At 50.4% G+C, this 20,116-nt stretch overlaps 1 protein-coding gene across 1 annotated transcript in view; it reads right to left on the reverse strand.

Moving 5' to 3' along the window:
- Nucleotides 1–1,753: 1,753 nt before the first annotated feature.
- The window catches only part of LOC309964816 (uncharacterized protein C14orf132), a gene marked incomplete at both ends in the record, with an annotated part of 48,690 nt that continues 30,327 nt past the window's right edge, over nucleotides 1,754–20,116 (reverse strand). Inside the window, one exon of the mRNA XM_082844010.1 lies at nucleotides 1,754–1,978. Within this exon, the coding sequence (XP_082700136.1) occupies nucleotides 1,754–1,978 (225 nt within the window). The remainder of the gene's footprint in view (nucleotides 1,979–20,116) is intronic.

The raw sequence follows: 20,116 nt of genomic DNA on the forward strand, positions 1-20,116 counted from the left end.
GACAGCAGGGCCCGCTCAGCGATTCCAGAAGGAGTCCAGGCCAAAGGTACCACAGCCCTTCTCCCGCTCCGCAAAGGTCACGCCAGCTCTCTGTGTTCACGACCTCCACTTGAACTGAAGCACTTGTGGATGGACGCCAGGCAGCAGTGACAGATGCGGCCAATAAGGGCTGGCGGCCGGCGCTGTCTGCAGCGTGGGCCGGTAATCCTGTTATCATGGCAGCTCGGTGCCAACCTCCCACAGACGAGTGGCTGCCTCTGGACAATTAAGGTGTCCCCTTGCCTACCAAAAACACTCATTTCTCCTGAGACCACAGTGACAAACTCAGCCTTTTTGCAATTGCCCCGAAGTATGCATGAGGGCTTCTGTACCGGTCTTCTAAGTCTCTCAACCACAGAGGAGGAGTTTATGCCTCTATTTTCTTCTGTACAGAGCAGGGAGGAAGAAGAAAGCCACTCCTGGCTTGTAGGCAAGCCCGTGTCTGAGCTCGTCCCACTCGGGGGCACAGGGAGAGCTGTTTCAGGAAGGGGGGCACTGCGCCATGAAGAAAAGTGAGCCCTTTCCTTTACTGATGCCCCCAGCACGTGGGTGCACCCAAAGGCCAGCAGCGCTCTGGCCCTGATGAGGGGCTCCCAGGTTTGCCAGCCCCCCAGCCGCTGCCTTTTAAGCTTGTAAGGGAACTGACTCAGGAGAGCATACTACACCTGCAAGGGTGCATGGGAGCCAAACCAAGGGTACAGTGTGGGTGTCTAACTCCCTGCCCGCCCTGCACACAGCTTTCAGACCCTCTGGACATTCTGCCCAGGGCAGCTGAGAAGGCAGGAATCTGCTCAAGACAGTGCTTAGATGGGGCAGAGACAGCCCAGAACGGATGGGCAGGAAATGTCCCTCCTGCTCTGACCCCTGCCTTTACATGCCCTGGGACCACAGGCAAATCACGTCCCTCTCCCTCCCACCCGCCAATCGATGAGGTACACACACCTCCTCCCTAAAATTCCGTGATTTCTCAGAGAGGAAAGAGCGTCTTCAGTGGGTGATCTAAAGAGTTAACTGCCCGGCAGATCTAATTTTTAAAGGCACCTTCTCCTCTTTTCACAAAGAAGAGAAAGTCCATCCAGCAGATAAAAACCACCATCACTGCCACCCCTGAAATCCACGTCACCAGGAATCCCCCATCCTTGGGTTTCATAAGGGGCCAGGTGTCTGGTAACAAAGACGCCATTTCCAAGTCAAATGAGGAACGTTCTATGACCCTTCAAGTGACCACCACCAATATTCCGAGGGGCTGACTGGGAAACCAGATTGGGGTGGCAACACTCAAGTTCTGAGGGCTGCCCTTGCCCTCCGGTAAGCTGGCAGAAAAACGAGACACAGAAGTGATTATTCAGTGCCAGCAAAGGACCATCCAACCCTGTCTGTATTTTAAACTGACTGGCTGCTCCGTCTGGTCTCGTGTTCGTGGAATGCAGTTTCAAGAATTCCCCAATCTACTCCTCAAAGGCTCTGCCCCGGCATGCCTCCGGGGGATGGAAGCCCAGGCTCCCGTATTTTCTGGATCAGCTGGACCACAGCCTGGAGTATCTGAAATCAGGGCCGCTTGGGGAAATCCCAGACGCATGGTGACTCCCCTTGGAGAGACCAAGCACCTGGTCAGCACTCCTGGTTCTAGAACGCGGGCGCAGCCAAAGGCCAACAGCGACAGTGCCCCGCTGTGAGCCCGGCGCAGGGGGGGCCGTCCCGGAGCTCCCGCGGCTCAGAAGGTGAAGGCATACACCACCCCCACCACGACAATGTTCCCCAGCGTCGCTATGATGGCGATCCAGAGCAAGACGGCATCGTTGGACGACCTTGGCGGCTCCTCTGGCTGACCTTGGCCATTGGAGGCCGCGTGCACGTTGGTGGAGGAGTTAAAGAGGGAGTACTCGGTGCTGAAGTCCTCGTTGGGCGAGTCCATGAAGGCGCCTCCCATCATGGGCAGCTGAGAAGAAGGAGAGAGAGAATTAAAACAGAGCCCTCGGGAGCTGGGAGGCTGCCCGCAGAGGGGCAGCTGCCTGGTCAAGCAGGCCCCTCGAAGATACAGCACCGAACTGGGCTTTGCTTTGGGTCTTTTAAATAAATGACAGTGCATATTTTTATCTAGAAAATTAGCATTCACAGCAACCTTTTGAGGCAGACACTCACGCCCACTTTGCAGATGAAGAGGTTAAGGCCCCGAGCAGCTCAGCAGACTATCTCAAGGCTAGCTGGCAACTCACTGGGACTTACAGACCCTCCCTCTCTAAATGCCAGGCCCTCCATGACAGCACACATCGTCAAATGTCTTTATTCTTCTAATTGTAAAAGTAATATCGGCTCAGCATAGAACATTAAGAAAATACAAAAGAGGAGGAAAAGAAAGAGAATCATAATCTCACGACTTTGGGATAATCACTGTTCACATCTTCCTTTCTAATCTTTTTCTGTGTGTGTGTGTGTGTGTGTGTGTGTGAAAGAGAGAGAGAGAGAGAGAGAGAAGTTTTAAACATGTGGCTTTATATTCCTGTATTTAAAAGCCTATCAAGGGCTTCCCTGGTGGCGCAGTGGTTGGGGGTCCACCTGCCGATGCAGGGGGCGCGGGTTCGTGCCCCGGTCCGGGAGGATCGCCCGTGAGCCGTGGCCGCTGGGCCTGCGCGTCTGGAGCCTGTGCTCCGCAGCGGGAGAGGCTGCAGCAGTGAGAGGCCCACGTACTGCAAAAAATAGCTTATCAAGATACAGTTTCACAGTTGTATAATATTCTATCATAAATACTAGCCATAATTTAACCGTTCCTCTAGAATTGGAGATTTAGGAATGTTGACGCTTTCCTATTATAAACAATGTACTGGTAAACATCCTTGTACATACATTTGGGTAGCATACATGCTTGCACGTGCATTTTTTTTAAATATCAGTTGCTTATCTTTATTTTATTTTACATTTTTTATTACTTTATTTATTTTATTTTTGGCTGTGTTGGGCCTTCGTTGCTGCACGCGGGCTTTCTCTGGTTGTGGCGAGTGGGGGCTACTCTTCTTTGCGGTGTGCGGGCTTCACGTTGTGGTGGCTTCTCTTGTTGCGGAGCATGGGCTCTAGGCGCGCAGGCTTCAGTAGTTGTGGCACATGGGCTCAGCAGTTGTGGCGCATGGGCTGAGTTGCTCCATGGCATGTGGGATCTTCCTGGACCAGGGGTTGAACCCATGTCTCCCGCATTGGCAGGCGGATTCTTAACCACTGTACCACCAGGGAAACCCTGCATGTGCATTTTTATTTATTAAGCAGTCCCAGATACAGAGCTTCCCAGTCAGCGGCTATGATGCTTCAGAGCTTCTAATGAACAGGGACAAACTCCCCAGAAGAGTGACTAATTCCCAAGGCCTTGCTCTGCTGTACAAGAAGCGGCTGGTTTGCACTCCAGGGATCAGGGCTTCCTCTTTGCGTTTGTAAAGCCCCTTATTCCTGACACTCAGGTGTGCGGGTAGGGGTGAGTTGGGCTGCTCAAAGGGAGGGCCTGGACCTGGATGCAGTCCAGAAGACCAATGTCCAGGCCATCCAGGCCCTTCCAGACCCGTCCAGAGGCTGACACGACTTAAGCCCCAGGGTTGGCTCTGTCGAGTGTAAGGCCCGTAATAAACGTGGTTTTTAATGGTACATGAACGAACGCGCACTGAACAGTTAAGCCTCCTTCAATACACGTTTATTGAGCTGCTACTACTCCTACCAGCGTGGAGGCCCAGCTACGGTCATGGAATGTGCTAGAGATTTTAAAATAGTCTCATTTAATCATTCAACTATCCTGCTGGAGCATACCACGGTACCCCCGCTTCAGATGGGTAAGCAAAGGTCAAGGCCACTGTACTCGTCTGTGCTGGGGTCAGGGCTGAGAGTCGGGTGCGTGCGACTGTGGAGCCAGGGTGCTTCCCGTTCTGCCCACAGCCTCTCCGACTCCCAGGTCAGACTCGGTACTGGGCCCCGGAGATGTACCAGTCACTAACCCCAGGGGCCACGCTCCAGCCGGGCACGTGTGCACTGCCCTGGGGGGTGGTGGGAGCAGAGCGGGGTCCGCCTCACTCAGCCGCCCGTCTGACCTGTATTAGGGATGAATAATTAGGGGCCTCAGTCCTAGACTCTGCAGACAGTGGTGAGCCAGACAGGTGAGGGCCACGCTCCAGGTGGGGATGAGAGCAAGGAAGGAGAAGGAGGGAGAAAGAGGGGAGGGAGGGAAGGAAGGAGTAAAAAAGAAAGAATATCTGAAAGGAACAGGAACCATCAGAGAATTCACAGAGAGGCTACTTTCAGGCAGCTCCATGTGCGGCCTGCTCTGAATCTCAATGGCCTCTTTTTAAAGGATGCCCATGACTGTGTCAATGGGTGCTTCCGAGCACCTGCTTGGGCTGAGAAGGGCAGCCTTTGACAGACTCGTGCTGAGAGGAGCTTGGCATTTCCTCAGTAACACAGCTTGGTCCTATAGTTCGGTGGGGACCCAGCAGTTGTCAATCTGGGGCTGTAGTAACAGGAAGAGGCCAACAGGGGGCGCTGAGGATAGGCCACGTGCAGATCCTCGATGGGGCCGCTGGTTACAGGGGTGAGCTCACTTCGTCAGACTTCATCCAGGGCTGCATTTATATATGCGTCCTTCTTATATGTGTATTATAGTAAACAGTATATTAACATATTTAGTATATTTTAAAGAGATATGATGACAAACACAAGTGAGAATGACAATTAACATATATTCTATTAAAAATACAATTGAAAGTTTAAATAGGAGAACTGTGACCTCCTTTTGTCCCCCAGCTGGTGATGCAGATGAGATGGGTTACAGCTGAATCGGGCACATCCGTCCTAAGGGGGCAGCAGAGGCAGTGATGCTCTGGCCTGCAGGGAGGGGCCCGAGCTTTCCCATTAAACCTACTCATCCTTCGAATCCCAGCCAATGGTCCTGTCCACTATAGCCTTCCCTCCCAAGTACCCCCAAGACCACATCCTTCCCTTGGGGGCACCCACCCCAAGATGCAGTTCCCATCTGCGTCCCCCAGTGGCCGGGAAGCTCTGAGGGGGGAGCAGATGAGTTGATTCTCATCGTGGAACTCCTAGAGCCTTGCCCAGGTCGGGAGCACAGTCGTGCCTGAGAAATCCCTGTTGAGTGACGGATGAATGACACCCACCCTCAACTTGGACCAACAACATTGTTGGCTGATTCTGCCTCTCCGGCAGCCCCCCACTGACCCCACCCCTACCTGGCGTGTACCCTTTCCTCCTGCTGCCCTGAGATGGTACCACGCTTCTCTCGGGGAAATCGGCAGAACCTTCATCTGACCCACCCATGGCAAAAGCATCACTCAGGTGAGCTCATGGAGACTATATGCCAGAGAGTGGGGATCAGGCCAGACAGGAAGCTGCCCTCCTCCCTCCCCTGCGGGTTCCACAGCCCCCTCCCCTGGCGCCCCTGCTGCACTCCCCCTGCCCGGAATTAATCCCATGCCCGTTGTCCTCTGCCCAGCGACCCGCCTCAGCCTCTCCTCCTTCCCCAAGGGCACTGGGTTTTTGGACAGATGCCCCCGCCTTGACTCCGCTCTCCATCCTGTTGAGATCTCTGGACGTAAGCCTGCGCATCTTCCCTCTCCTCTCTTCGGGACATGTGTGGGCTCGATGAGCATTTTCATCCAATTCACTGGGGGGAGAAAAAGGGGGCACTGGACAGAGCCTTTGGTGGGGGGAGGAGAGAGCAGCCCCCAGGCTGACACAGCCCTGCTGCCTACCTGCACGGGGGCAGCTGCCCTTCCCTTGCGCCCCCCCTCCTGCTCTCTGCTTCCCTGTGGGTAGATAATGCCCTGTGTTAGTTTCCTGTGGCTGCTATAATAAATTGCCACGAACTCAGTGGCTTAAAATGACACACATTTGTTATCTTACCGCTCTGGAGCTCAGAGTCTGACTGCGCTCATTATAGTGGGCTCCCTTGGATCGTCTCCCATCTCAAGATCCTACACCTTCATCAAGTCTGCAAGGTCTCTGGCCACGTAAGGTGACAACCACAGGCTCGGTTAACTGGAGGTAGGTCTCCCACCACACAGGGAACTCTTGAAGGCAAAGCCATGGCCCACTCATCTCATCCTCCCTCAACCCCATTTGTAACACAGAAAGAGTGACAAGTACAACCGTGTGGAATTAATGAACTTGAAACCAGCAGACAGCCCCCCCCCCCATCAGCTGCACTTCATACACCCGCTCTCAGAGCTCCCCGGCGATGAGACAGCTCATTCTCCACGCTGAGCCCCTCTCTGCCCTGCACCTCATTGACGGACAGCTCAGCACTGCCAGAGGTCACAGCCGGTGGCATCTGATTCTACTGCCTCAGAGTGTGAGGGATGGAGTGGGCTCTACTGTCAGAAAGACTCGGGGAGTGAATCCTGCTTCATTACAGATAGTACAGCCAAGCGAATTTAACCAACCTGCTTCCGTTTCCTTCCCTGTAAGTAATGAAGATGATACAGTGGAACCAGCAGGATTCTCGCAAGGAGGGAATCAGATCATATATGATAAATAAAACGTGGCACCAGTCGCTCAGTCATTCCTAATGATCTTTCCTCTTGTTCGTGTAGTAATTCAAAACCGAGAGACGTGCATCTCTTATCCAATTGCTTAAGCTAAAGTGACGGAATCGGGAACCTGCCATTTCCAGTTGTGTGCTTTTGTGCAATCAATCAGATACTCATCTGCATACAGGCGGCCCTCCACTCCCACCAAGTTCTGCTGAGTTCAGCCAGCACTGTCGCTCAATCCAACTCCTCAGCTGTGTTGGTTTTGATGTTTTTTCCTTTGTAAAACAGATTCTACTTCAAAGTGCCGGGTTACACATGAAAATAACTTTACACAGCAAAATCCCACGAATAGAAAACCAAAAAGGGTCAGCCTCAATTCTGCCATTTGGAAGTTGGGAAGATTTGATCAGAAACTGACTCATGGTAAGAATGAAGGAATGATGGCTGAAGTCACTTCAGAAGCAGGTGATGGCAGAAGCCTCTGGAAGGTCTTTCCGAAAGGCCCTCCAGCCGGCCAGGTCTAATTTTAAGCCGTTTTTGGAAATGACCTCCGGGTGTCATGCCCTCACTGAGATGAGCAACTGGGCCTTCTCAACCCCGTGGGCAGGTGTAGTCACTGGCTTAAGGCTCAGAGATTTGAGGGTGATGATTCCTAACTTCAAACACTCAGAGGTCCACCATGCAGAAAAGAGTGTGACCCGAGGAAGCAGAACAAGAGAAGTCTCCTCTGGCTCAGTTAGACATTAACAATCAGAAGGACACAGGGTGGGGGGACTCGTCTCCTCATAAGAGATGATCTTGTCAAGATCGGAAAAACTCTGCTTGGCTTGTTGAAGAGGGGATACCAGGACAGAGTGTCAAGGTCAATGGCCAGTGTTCAAGGTCAATGTTACCTCTACAAGCCTCCTGACTACAGCTGCCAGGAAGGCAGGGACCTTCCCTCTTTCCCACAGTATCCCCGAGTCTAGAAGAGAGCCAACACTCAAAACACACTTGGTGAATGAATGAATTCTTGGACCATCGGTCAAGAATCCTGAGGGCGAGCTGAGATTTGGGCCCGGAGCTAACACTTCCTTTCTGTGGGACCGAGACCCACTTCTTCACCTGAGGCTCAGGTGTTTCATTTAAAAATGGGGAAAATAATACAGACTGCTTCAGAGAAGAAGGGAGATGCTGGGAGACCCTTACACTACGTAAAAAACGCTTTCTGGGGAGAAAGGCGAGTCACAAAATAAACTCAGTTGCCATCCCTGAAATTAAAAACACGCCTAACAGTAACATCATATATTATGCGTGGATCCACATACATGTAAACGTACAGACATGGACTGTGAATACATCAGCCAGATTTACAGCAGCAGCTGCCTCTGAGAAAGGGGGAGATGGGGGGAAAGAGACTGATTTTGTTTGTAATAGTTTATTATAAGAAAAGATGAAGAAACATGATAAAATATTCGAAAGTGTTCTCCTCTGGTTAGTGGGCACATGGATGTCTGTCACTTTTTGGTGTTTTACACTTTATAACATTAAGAGCAATCCTTTGAACACTGGAGAGCATCACACGCGAGACGGTAGGACCAGCCACCCTCGGAAGCAAAGATGGTACCCAGAGCTCCAGGTCGCCATCCTTCAGTGCTGGGGTCACCGCGTGGCATGTGTGGCCTCCAGGAGGGCGTGGCTGTCGTGGACATTGCGGCACCATCCTCCAGGGTGCCCACCCTGCCCCCCACAGAAGCGCAGCTCCGTGGAGGTGGGCCCTCCGGGTCTCCATCTGTTCCCACTGAGGAGACGGAGGTTACATAAATCTCCCCTAAGCTGGGCCCCTCCAGGGAAAGGAACAGAAGATGCTTTCAAAAGGAAATCTTCAGAGCACGGTCACCAGAGGTGGCCCAGCCAGACACTTTCCTGAATAACGAGCACCTTTCAGAGGAGGGGAAATGAGAGAGAATGGGCACTTGTTGGTGGCGGCTCTGTGAAGGGGAGCTTTTTGGCTGTACCCTGGGCTCCACCAGACTCTTTTCCCTAGAAGGCCGTCCTCAGGTCCCTGGCACTGCAGGATCCTGGCCGAGCCACAGCTACATTCACGGCTCCTGGGCTGTGGATTTCAAAGTTGTTCCACAGTAAAAACATTCGTATTGTCCCCTGTCCCTTTGGGGCCAGGAGACTTGGGTTCTGGCCCGGCTGGAGCCCTGCCTCTCTCTCTGAGCCTTACTTACCAGGGAGCAGCTCAGACGAGTGACCGCCAAGGTCAAGCCCAGTGCTCAGAAGTCTTGCCAGATACTAAGAAGGCCGGAGCCAGTTATTAATGGCCCTAAAGTGGGAGCCTGAGTGGTGAGGATTGTCAGATAAGCCCTTAGATAAAATCCTCAGAACTAATAAGGACCTACTGTACAGCACAGGGAACTCTACTATGTACTCTGTAATGGCCTATACGGGAAAAGAATCTAAAAAAGAGTGGATATATGTATATGTATAACTGATTCACTTTGCTGTACACCAGAAACTAACACAACATTGTAAATCAACTCTACTCCAATAAAAATTAAAAAAAAAATCCTCAGATGAAATACAGGACACCCAGTTAAATCTGAATTTCAGATAAACAACAAAATAATTTTTAGTATAATAATAGTAAAGTAATTTTATATAAGTATATCCCAAATATTGCATTGGACATACTTACGGCAAAAATTTATATTTGTATTAAAAAATTATCTGACATTCAAATTTAATTGGGCCTCTGTCTTGTGTTTTTATTTGCTAAATCTGGCACCTCCATGCAATCAGAGAAAGAGCTGCAATTTCAGAATTTTTACAAAGAACCATTCCCTCGGTCTTGTCTCTGCAGAAGCCTGCCATCTGTGGCCCAGGATCCTGTGTGACCCGGTTCATCGGAAAATTCCAGGGACGCCTCCAGCCACACTACAAACATTATCAAGATAATTTCTCTCATCTCTAAATTCCTGAGGGGTCCCTGTTTTCAAAATATAAAGGCTGGATAGATACAGAGTGTCATTCACCCATTCATTATTCATTCAACAAACGCTGAAGGCCCACTCGGCTCCAGGAGGTGTGGGACAGACATGAGAGGGATGCCAAGGGGTAACCCGTGACCTCGGACCTTGCAGGGCTCACACTTTAGAGGAATACAGACTCAAACACACTGTCATAAAATGGAATTACCTGCACTTTGACAGAGATAAGAACAAGGCAAGTTGAGGTCAATTTCGTGGGCTGAAGAATCAGGCATGAGGTAGAGCCCCAGCGCTGTCCCTTCCTGGCTGTGTGACACACGCAAGTGGCTGACTCTCTCTGGACCTCAGTTTCTTTATCTGTAAAATGAGGCTACTAGTGGGACTCCCTACGCCCACCCCAGGGTGCTCGTGTCTGAAATATGCAATGTCCCAGCTGTCAGTACCCAATGCTCACGAGCAGTAACTGTTAAGTGTCACCCTTGCTGTCATAGCTGGGTGGACCCCAAGGGCTCAGGGCAGAAAGCCGGGCCTGCTGTCCTCTCAAGGCCTCGCCACAGTGAATCTCTTTGGATTTTCTCCATTTTGTGCCTTTGGATCTGGTTAATTTCCAGTGCATTCCACTGGGAACATGTGAAATGGAATTCAAGGCCCACTGCAGGATAAACCAGGATCCCCTTACAATGCATTCTGAAGGTGAGGCTTAAAGGCCCATCAGGGCAGGAGAGAGAAAGGGGCCAAGTTTCCATTTCCTGCCTGTGGATATTACCAATCATAACGATTCCCAGGAGGTCTGGGTTGAAGGGTGCACCACGCTGGCCGCAAGGGCGCTTTACCTCCAGACCCGGGGAGGGGAGTAACCACGCGGCCGTGACTGGGCCGAGATGCCCGGAGATGCCCCAGGAGGACATGCCGTCCTGGCTCCAGGCCCAGCTGGGCCACTTCTACTGCTGGGTACATTTCCTGTCTGAACAATGAGGATTCTAGCCCCGGACCCAGGGAACCCCTATAAAAACATTAAACTACAATGAAAGGTTTCTGGTGCCGAGACACAGCACAGCTAGGAACTCTGGGCCTGACTCTGCGAGGAGCACAGCAGGTGGGCTGGGCGGGGCGGGTGGGGGGACCCTGAAGGCAGACAGCAGGGGATGCCTTCTGGGGCCCTCCCTCCTTCCCTTCTGGCTTCCACAGAAAAGCCCTGGGAGAAACCCCTCTTTCTAGATGGAGAACTGAAAGGAGGGGGCTCCTGGGAGCCGGGGGTTCTGGTAGAATCTCCAATTTCTTTCTTTTTTTCTCTTTTCTCTCTCCTGGACTTGCCCCAGGGCCGGTCTCAGTCTCTGGACTGTGCTTGGATGGCAGTGATGGTGGCGGCTGTGACACGGGACCTAAAACACAAGAGAAAACCCTTCTTTCTGGCCAGCAGGACAGAGAAAAGGGCCCCCATAGTCTGAAGAGTGTGGGGAGATCCCCTTATCTTTTCTTTGTCTTTTCTCACCTGCTTTGCCGAGCAGGCATCCTGGCTGTGCAGAGCTGGGTGACAGCACAGGAGGAGAAAGTTGACAGAAACATTGACTTTCTAGCTAGAGGGTTAGGAAACACCATTCCTGGAGCCGAAGAGCACCCCAGGGAGTAAATTTCAGGGGGGAGAGAGTGGAGAAGGGGTCCCCTAATTCCGTGTGTAAACCTCACACATTCTGGGCTCGCTCCAAGCTGTGCGTGCACAGAAACGAACCAAGGAATAGTAATGAAGCCTTTGAGAACAGAACTAAGACCCCTGCCCAAGCCCAGACCCACCCCTGAGTCTGAACAACATTGCAAAGGTGTCACAGTCAGAACTGACATCAGGACCACTGCTTACATAAGATGAGGCAAAATTTCCGAAAAAAGAAATCTCCAAATGGCTTCACTGACAAATTCTATCCAACGCGCAAGGAAGAGTAACACCAGTTCTACACAGTGTCTTCCAGAAAACAGAAGAGAAGACGCTCTCCAGTTTATTTTATGGAACACTTCCCAAATTATGTTTGCGACGCTAGCAGTATCCTGCTACAAAAATCAAAGATATGACAAGAAGAGAAGATGGAAGATCAATTTCCTAATTGAACACAGACAGAAAGTAGACAACAGATATTAGCAAATTGAATCCAGCAACATGTAAGAAAGGACAATGCAAGACTGGGTCAACATTCGAAAATCAATTAATGTAATTCACTATACTAACAGCAGTAAGAAGAAACAAAACATAATCATATCAATAGATGCAGGAAAAGCGTTTGACAAAACTAAACATATACTAGTGGTAAAAACTCTTCGCAAAATAGAAATAGAAGGGATCTCCCTAAATCTGATAAAGAGTACCTCCAAAAAAACAAACAAACAAATAACCTACAGCTAATATCATACTTAATGGTGAGAAACTGAATGCTTTCCCTCTAAGATCTAAGGAATAGGCAAGGATGTCGTACTGGAAGTTCTAGGCAGTGCAATAAGGCAAGGAAAAGAAATAAAAGGTACCTAGATGGGAAATGAAGAAATAAAATTGTCTTTAATTGCAGACGACATAATTGTCTACATAGAAAATCCCAAAGAATTTACAAAACGATCATATAACTCATAAGTGAGTTTAACAAGGTCACAGAATACAAGGTGAATATTAAAAATTAATTATATCTCTATATTCAAGCAATGAACAATTGGAATAGAAAATTTTTAAAGTTTCATTTACAAGAGCACCAAAAAACAGAACACTACTATAAATCTAACAAAATATGTACATGATATGGCACACAGGAAAGAAGGGAGGGAGGGAGGGAGGGAGGGACGGAGGAAGGAAGGGAGGGAGGGAGGGAGGGAGGGAGGGAGGGAGGAAGGAAGGGAGGGAGGAAGGAAGGAAGGAAGGAAGGAAGAAAACATAGGCTTTGATTCGAGGGCTGGCAAGTTTAACATCCAAATCCTGCCACCTTGGTCAGCACATGACATGGGTCAGGAGAACTTTCTGATCAAGGAAAGTGACAATCATGTGAAAAGTCATCAGAATGGGAACTGCTGCCTGTCACCCTCCCCCCAGGGCCCATCTTGGAGTACAGGATCCCAAGGTTGAGTGGTCCCATCCCCTGGGGCTACAGGGCTGGTCAACAGGCTTCCCCCAGACCCCATCAGGAGAGAGCATTCAGTTGTGGTGATGAGTTGGCCAGAGGCTGGGGGTCCCTGCTGGGCAGTGTGGTGAGTGTTAGTGGCTTAACTGGAGTGATACACCAGCCCTGATGGCAATCAGAACACCGGAGTTTATGCCACCAGGTCCAGGAGAAGGCTGAAGGGGGCAGGGGTTTAGCCAGGGCATTTCACCATATGAGGAAGTTCCCTTGTGATGGAGGCATGGAAGCCACATGGGGGCTGGCAGGAGAGGCAAAAAGACATCACAAAACAGACTATACACCTAACAGAAAGGTGTACATGTGCTCAACACCTGTACCCAAATGTCCATAGCGACACCATCTAGAACAGCCCCAAGATGGAAATAATCCAAGTGCCCATCAACAGCAGAAGGATACATAAATTGTGGCAATATTTACACAACGGAATTCTACATAGCAATGATTATGAACCACAGTTATACGCAGCAGCATGGATGAATCTCACAAACGCAATGATGACAAAAACAAAACAGAATACCCAGACACAAATAGGAACACACAGTGTGATTCCATTTCTATCAGTGGTTCTCAACTGGGAGGGATCCTGTCCCTCAGGGGACTTTTGGTGATGTCTACAGACATTTTTGATGGTCACAGCTGGCGGCCAGGGGGGTGCTACTGGCACCTAGTGGGTTGCGGGCAGGGATACCGCTCCATGCCCTACGGCGCACAGGACAGCCCCTGACAACACAGAATCATCCAGCCCTAAATGTCAATAGTGTCCAGGCTGGGAAAGTGTGGTTTTTATTAAGGTCACAAACAGGCAAAACTAATATCCTGTGTCAGCGTGAGAACTGCTCCTGGGGTGGGGGTGAGGGCTGGCTGTGCTCTGACCTGGGTGCTGGTCCATGCGCGCACTCACTTGGAGGAGATGCAGAAAGCCGTCCGCTTTCCTGCGTGTCTATCTTACTCCAAAAGCTGTCCTTTAAGAAGGTGGGAAGAGTGAAGTTTGTACACGAATCTTGAATTTGATTCAAATGACTTTTGAGATGGAACCTCTATTCAGACAATTCACACTTCATGGGATGTTGGTTCCCTCTCTCAACAGATCAGAGGACGCTCAGAATGAGCTCTCCTGTCCCTGCAAACCGCAGGCAAAGAGCGTCGCAGGATGGCAGTCTTTCACCCACACCCATTCGGCTGCCTGCTAGGGACCCGCGGGCCGATGGAGAGACCAAGATGACACAGGGGCATCCTGAGGGTGGAGGCTAGAGCCGGGTGTGGGGTGTGTGGCCACTTCCCCGCACGCCTTCAGTCTGGATCTTCAAACTGCTAACGGGCCTGGCGTGGGCCACTTTTATTAAGGCCTTCAACAAAAACGGATGCAGAAACTGCCTCTGGAAAGGGTTAAGGAGTTTGCCTGAGGTTGGCCCCTTAGCTAGCAAGAGGCAGGAGTCAGAAGTGTGTGTGTGTGTGTATGTGTGAGACAGAGAGAGAGAGAGAGAGGGAGAATGGCTTCCAGGCCTCCAGACCACCAATCCTGAAGGCCTTCTCATGAAGTCACGTGATACCTGGGGATGCTATCCTGGCAGAGAACTGACCCCCAAACTTGGCTATTTTGTTGAAAAAGCACAAGGAGAAAAACATTTCTGCCCTTTTATCAAACTTGACAGCACACAGCCGGCTGCCCACCTTCCTGTGTGTTTCTTCCACGGAGGCTGAAGTTAATGGCAATATTTGCTTCCTAATGTCAATACCTGCCACTCCTGTTGGCCAGTGTTTACACACTGAAGAGTTTTTAATTAAAAACAAAATGGAGGAAAGAAAAATAAAAGCTGATGTTTACTGAGAGCCTGCTCTACGCCAGGTATGCACGGGGCATCTCTGCACGCGGTATTTTGCCATGAACCATCCCTCGGGTCGGGTACCATCATCACAGTTGTTGGACAGGCGGGGAGAGGAAACGGAGGCACGTGCTGAGAGGGGGAAAGTGTGGTGAGGCATCGCCCCACAACCGTCTCCAGAGCTGCTCTATGCGGCACACACATGCCTTCGTGTGCCAACGCTGCGCTGGACCAAGAGGAGAGATGCTTCATTCCCTCAGAGAGAGAGGTGGAGATCACGCCTGCAGCACCCCCAAATGTGACAAGGCACAATGCCATCAGGACCAGTGCTGAGTGCACACGCAGAGCCGTTAGCACAGCTCCTGTGTTTATTTTGGTACCTCCCTCGGTAGCATGGACCCACTGTGATATCAGTCTTGTGCAACGGTGACTCTCAAAAAGCTTCCTGATCGGGGGTGGTGGCGGGTCAGATTCCATCACCTGCTTGGGCCACACCGCCCTTCTTACCTCCCCCTGAGCTCTACTCGCCAGGCATTTTCACAAAGCCACCTCCTGCCTCAGGCTGCTCACCTGCCCCTCTACTACCTGTGGGTCCTCCACCTGTGTTCCTCTCCTGAGGCTCTCCTGAGCACCGAGGGGCCCAGCAGGGATGAGCAGGAAGCCCCAAGGAAGAGCTGCTCTGGGCTGGGTGAGTGCTATTTCACCCTCACACCAGCCCAACACCAGGGGGATGACGGGGGGCTCAGAGAGGGGCAGTCACTTCCCTAAGCTTGCACAGCTATAAGTAACTGATCAGAAATCAACATTCATGTCTGCCGGCTCCAACCCTTGTTGTCACTCTAGACTGAACGGCTTTCTCCACTAATTTATTCCTACAACTGATGAAATGTTTACTATGTTACATTACATTATATTTCTTATGTTACATCACATTATATTTATATCGCATTACATTATATTGTTACATTACCTCATATTACAGTTCACTATGTACTAACATTACATCATGTCATGTTACATTATATTATAGTTAGCTATGTCCTAGTGTTCCATTAGAGTATATAATGTTATCTTGTTACATTATATCATATTGCATCATGGCTAGCTGTGTACTTGTTTATCTTTTTTAGGGGCTGCGAGCTTTTTAAGGCTAAGAGCTGAGTTTAATTTCTCTTTGTATCCCTGATGCCTAGCATATCAACTCACACAAAGTGGAAGCTAAATATAGATACCTATTTTAAATGTTTTCTCAATTACTTGCTGCACCTTGCACTCTTTGATACAATATCTACATGGTGGATAAGGTGGGCCTACTTGCTGTGGCAGAATATTTCTAGACCCACAGAAGGCCCAGAAAAATAAGGATATTTTTGGAAAGCCTGAGGGCATTACAGAATGAAGAGGAAACATCAAATTCACCATCTTTGAAACCGTTGCCATAGGGACTCAGCAGGAGAAAATGCTGTCTCGCCAGAACACACCGTCTTTGATTACCAGGAATAAAGGGAACACTGGCCTTGGAGAGAGAAAGGCCAGACATCAGTGTGGTGGTCCCGGGTTCCCAGGACCCTATCCTTCACAGGGCATCCACATGGACCGCAGTGAGAATTCAGGGGCCATCGCTTGTTTTTCGAGGACTGAGGCTGAGAACCTCAAGGAGAGACGGGAGGATGCCTCCTCCACTGGGTATTTGAAGTTGAGCAAACACAAAACAAAGGGGAGTTTTGAAGTTCTTCCTTAGGGAATAGTTGGCAAAGTTGTCATAAATTAGTACCTATTCTGCCCCAATGAATTCAGTAGCGTCTTTGGAGTGATTCAATAGCATCATTGTAACCAAATGAGTGTCCCCTGTGGGGACCCGTGGCCTTAGGGTGATGGTGGGAAATTTGTTCCGGGGGGGGACAGAGCCCGGGCGGTGTGGAAGCCAGAGGTGCAAAGAGAAAAGCCATGTGATCTTTATTTTGGAGGAAGAGAGAAGGAGAAAGGGAAAGAGAGAGAAGGAGGGAGAGAGAGAGAGGAAGGGAGAGGGTGGGGACAGAATTTACCAATGAAATAAAATTAAAACAGTGCGTTTTACCTCTGCGAGTGTGTGCACCCCAGAGAGAAGGTAGGATGGAGTGACGGCACACCCAGCATCTCTACCCCCTAAGTGGATCCTTTTGGGTCATTTTTTAAATCTCCCCTCCTCTATAGGACAAAACGACAAAATCATTTTCAGTAGTAACCATGACACGAAACAAATAACAACACTGGAGGGAGACACTGGGATCTCCACGGAACGTTTTTAAGACACCAGTCTCCTCCAACCTACAAAGGTCCCAGTGAATCACCACACCGCTCCTCCCCAGGGAAACCTGTGTGTGCAGGAAGAAGAAGACACAGCACAAGGCAGGGTATGACTAGGAAGCTTCCAGGTTTCCACGAGGATGAGAAAGGGACTATTTCTTGCCATATCAGTAAACAAAGGATGTCACAGTCATCAACAATTGCAGCCCTCCAAAGGAAGCCAGTGAGCCCAGGAAACTCAAGGCTGAAAAGAGAGCCTAGTGTGTTGTGAAGAAAACAGGGCACAGAGGAGACAGAAGGCCAGGGCCACATACATAATCCCCGCCAGAGAGCATGGTGGCTCCAGAGACAGCCCGAACAGCATCTCAGCGCGCCCGGGAAGCAAATGAAGACCGGGCCGTGGCTTCTGTTCTTCCCCAAAGTCCCCACAGTCCTGTCCTTGGGTCAAGAGGACTTTTTAAGAAGTAACTGCTTACAAGGAGCCTTAATTCCTTTCCAGCTGGCATGGCCACTGAGAGCTACTCCTTCTTCTGTCCCCGAGGGTAACCAGCCACCGTCGGGGGTCTTGCAGGGACCAGGAGGGCTGAGACCTTGTCTGCAGCTGCAAATCAACAGCTGCTTAAGAACCTCTCTGGCCTCAGCTTACCGAACAAACATCTCCCACCTCCTCATCTCTGCCCCATCTACCTCCCAGGGTTTCTTCACGCATCAGATGAAAAGATTTTTCTTTTTATGCGGTAAGAGTCATGGTTTTACTGCGTACTGACACCCTCTTGTTTTGAGGTTCAGGGCAGGGGCACTTGTGCTATTTTTGACGCTGAGTGTTTTGAAACACAGCAGGCACTCAATAAATGCTCACTGGCTTCTTTGGGCAAAATCACATCTGTATTATGCACCATAGGAAACCTGCCTGTTGGAGAGAAATCATCTTAGAAACAAGGTTGTAGTCTTCCCAAGAGTATTTAAAAACACTCGAGGACAAACGAGGCCCAGGGCACCCCAAGAGAGGGTGTGTTTGACAGCCAAGAGCAAAGAAAGCACTTCAATCCTCTGTGGAAAAACCCTGGTCCAGTTTAAGCTGAAAAGGAATCTGGGCCTGTTCCCTAAGGGGTCTGACAACATGCCACTCAGAGGATTGGTGTTTAGAGTAGCTGATTGTTACCAGCAGCTGGAGGGAACACGGTGCGGATGGGGCAGGAGGAATTTGCTCTAAGAAGAGGCAGAAAACGCCTCCTTTCCAATCGAAAAAGACAGTCCTGTTGTTTCAAATAATTAATATAAAGACACACGTGGGTGGCTGTAAACTCCACGTCAGCTTTTGCAACATGCAGGCAAGAAAGAAGAGGGCTTCCCTGGTGGCGCAGTGGTTGAGAGTCCGCCTGCCGATGCAGGGGACGCGGGTTCGTGCCCCGGTCCGGGAGGACCCCACATGCCGCGGAGCGGCTGGGCCCGTGAGCCATGGCCGCTGAGCCTGCGCTCCGCAATGGGAGAGGCCACAACAATGAGAGGCCCGCGTACCGCAAAAAAAAAGAAAGAAAAAGAGCGAGCAGATAAACGAAAGGGTAAGACAAAGATCCATTGGCCCCCTCTGCCCTGATGAATTGGGAGCAATGAAAGAGCATGATGCTCATGACACCAGTGAAGCGGAAAGAAGGGCTGGGGCTCAGGCCAGGGTGCAAATTCAGGCTCTGCCTCCCACGGATGGTGTGGCCCCAGGCATGCCACTCCACCCCAAGCTCAGCTGCTTCACCTGATCTGTGGGGCAACACCCCGACTTCCAGGCCGTGAGGAAGTTAGAGATGATGTGTACACAGCAGGCACTCAATAAGTGAAGCGACTTGCTGGAGAAGAGCAGCCAGCAGATAAGAAAGCTGCCTGCGAGGGCTCTTGACTTCAGAACGCGCCGAAGGTCCAGCCCCTTGGGTAGAGGATTTGTCGTCAGGAATTCTGATTAACTCCTCATTAAGGTGGGATGCGGTGACCGAGAGAGAGACTCAGTATTAGAGGAATTCCCTCACTGAGAAGCAGTGAGAAAGCCAGGGAATTAGGCTGAGGCGTTTCTTTCTTTAAATGTTGCTGGCCGCAGGCGTCATCTGTTACACACTGGTTCTACTGTGGCTAACAAGTTCTACTTAAAAGAAAAACAGTAAATGAAACAGACACCCACAAACATCATATTCGCTACTGGAGCTTGGATGTTCATCACACCCAGCGCCAGCAACCACTCTAGGCTCTCCTGGTGGCTCTGTTTGCTGTTTGTCAAACACTTTTACCCAAAAAACAGGCAGCTCTTTGAGTAAATTTACGGACTGAAATCTGGGGCGACAAATACACATGTCCAACGGCAACAAGTTATACCAAACCCCAGCTACTCCAACAGAGAGAAAGCGCAGGACAAGGAGTTGGGCCATCTGATGTCAACATCTGATTTGGCTACCAAGCAGCTGTGTGACCACAGACGAATCCCTCACCCTCTCTGAGCCTTACTTTTCTCACCTGTAAAATGGGACCAATGAGAGCACTTCCCTCCTTGGGGTGCTGTGAGGACTGCATGAGCCCACAGATATAAAGACCTGAGCTCAATGCTTGCAACAGGGTGTTAAGCACAGGGCCTGGCACTGCGTGGATCACGATTTAATAAGCTACCATATTTCTAGTAACTAGTGCTACTACTATTATTATTAGCCGTAGTAGTTGGTGGTTCTTTGCACTTTATTTTTACTACTTTAAGGTGGTGCCTCTCTGAAGAGAACCTTTTCAAACTCTGGAATTAGGAGCTCAGCATTCTCCTTCCAACTCAATAATCTGTAGCAAACAGTGAGCTGGGGAAATGGGCTGGAGGGGTGTGTAGGGGGTCAGGGAATCCTCTGCCCACCCCCTTCCCAGATGGCATCTTGGACCCTCTGATGTTTGGTGGGACGGATGGGATGTAGGGCTTATCCCTCTTTGGACAGATACGTGTTTGTTGATTGGCTGGTGGTGAGCAGAGGGAAGAGGCGCCTGGCCAAGGAGGAAAGCAAGTGAGTGGATGAGGCAAAAGGAGGGTGAGTCCCCAGCTAAGAGCAAGAGAAAGAGAATGTGGGGAACGCAAACCATCTGCTGGGATAAGCTCAACCTACTGCTTATCCACGGGCCCAAGAAACACGCACGATGCTGCAAACTTCTACACCCAGCAGAGCACATCTCCACTGGCTCTGCTCTTTCAGCGCTCGCTGCGTACACAGGGCCACTATCCACCCGTACCGGCCAAGAGACTGTGGCTCTGGGGGGTGAGGACTTGCCTGGGGTCCCGCACCGAGTGTGGGGGTCCAGCTCAGACCTGG

The sequence above is a fragment of the Leucopleurus acutus genome, assembly GCF_964270905.1.
Source record: "Leucopleurus acutus genome assembly, chromosome: 1".
NCBI lineage: Eukaryota > Metazoa > Chordata > Mammalia > Artiodactyla > Delphinidae > Leucopleurus > Leucopleurus acutus.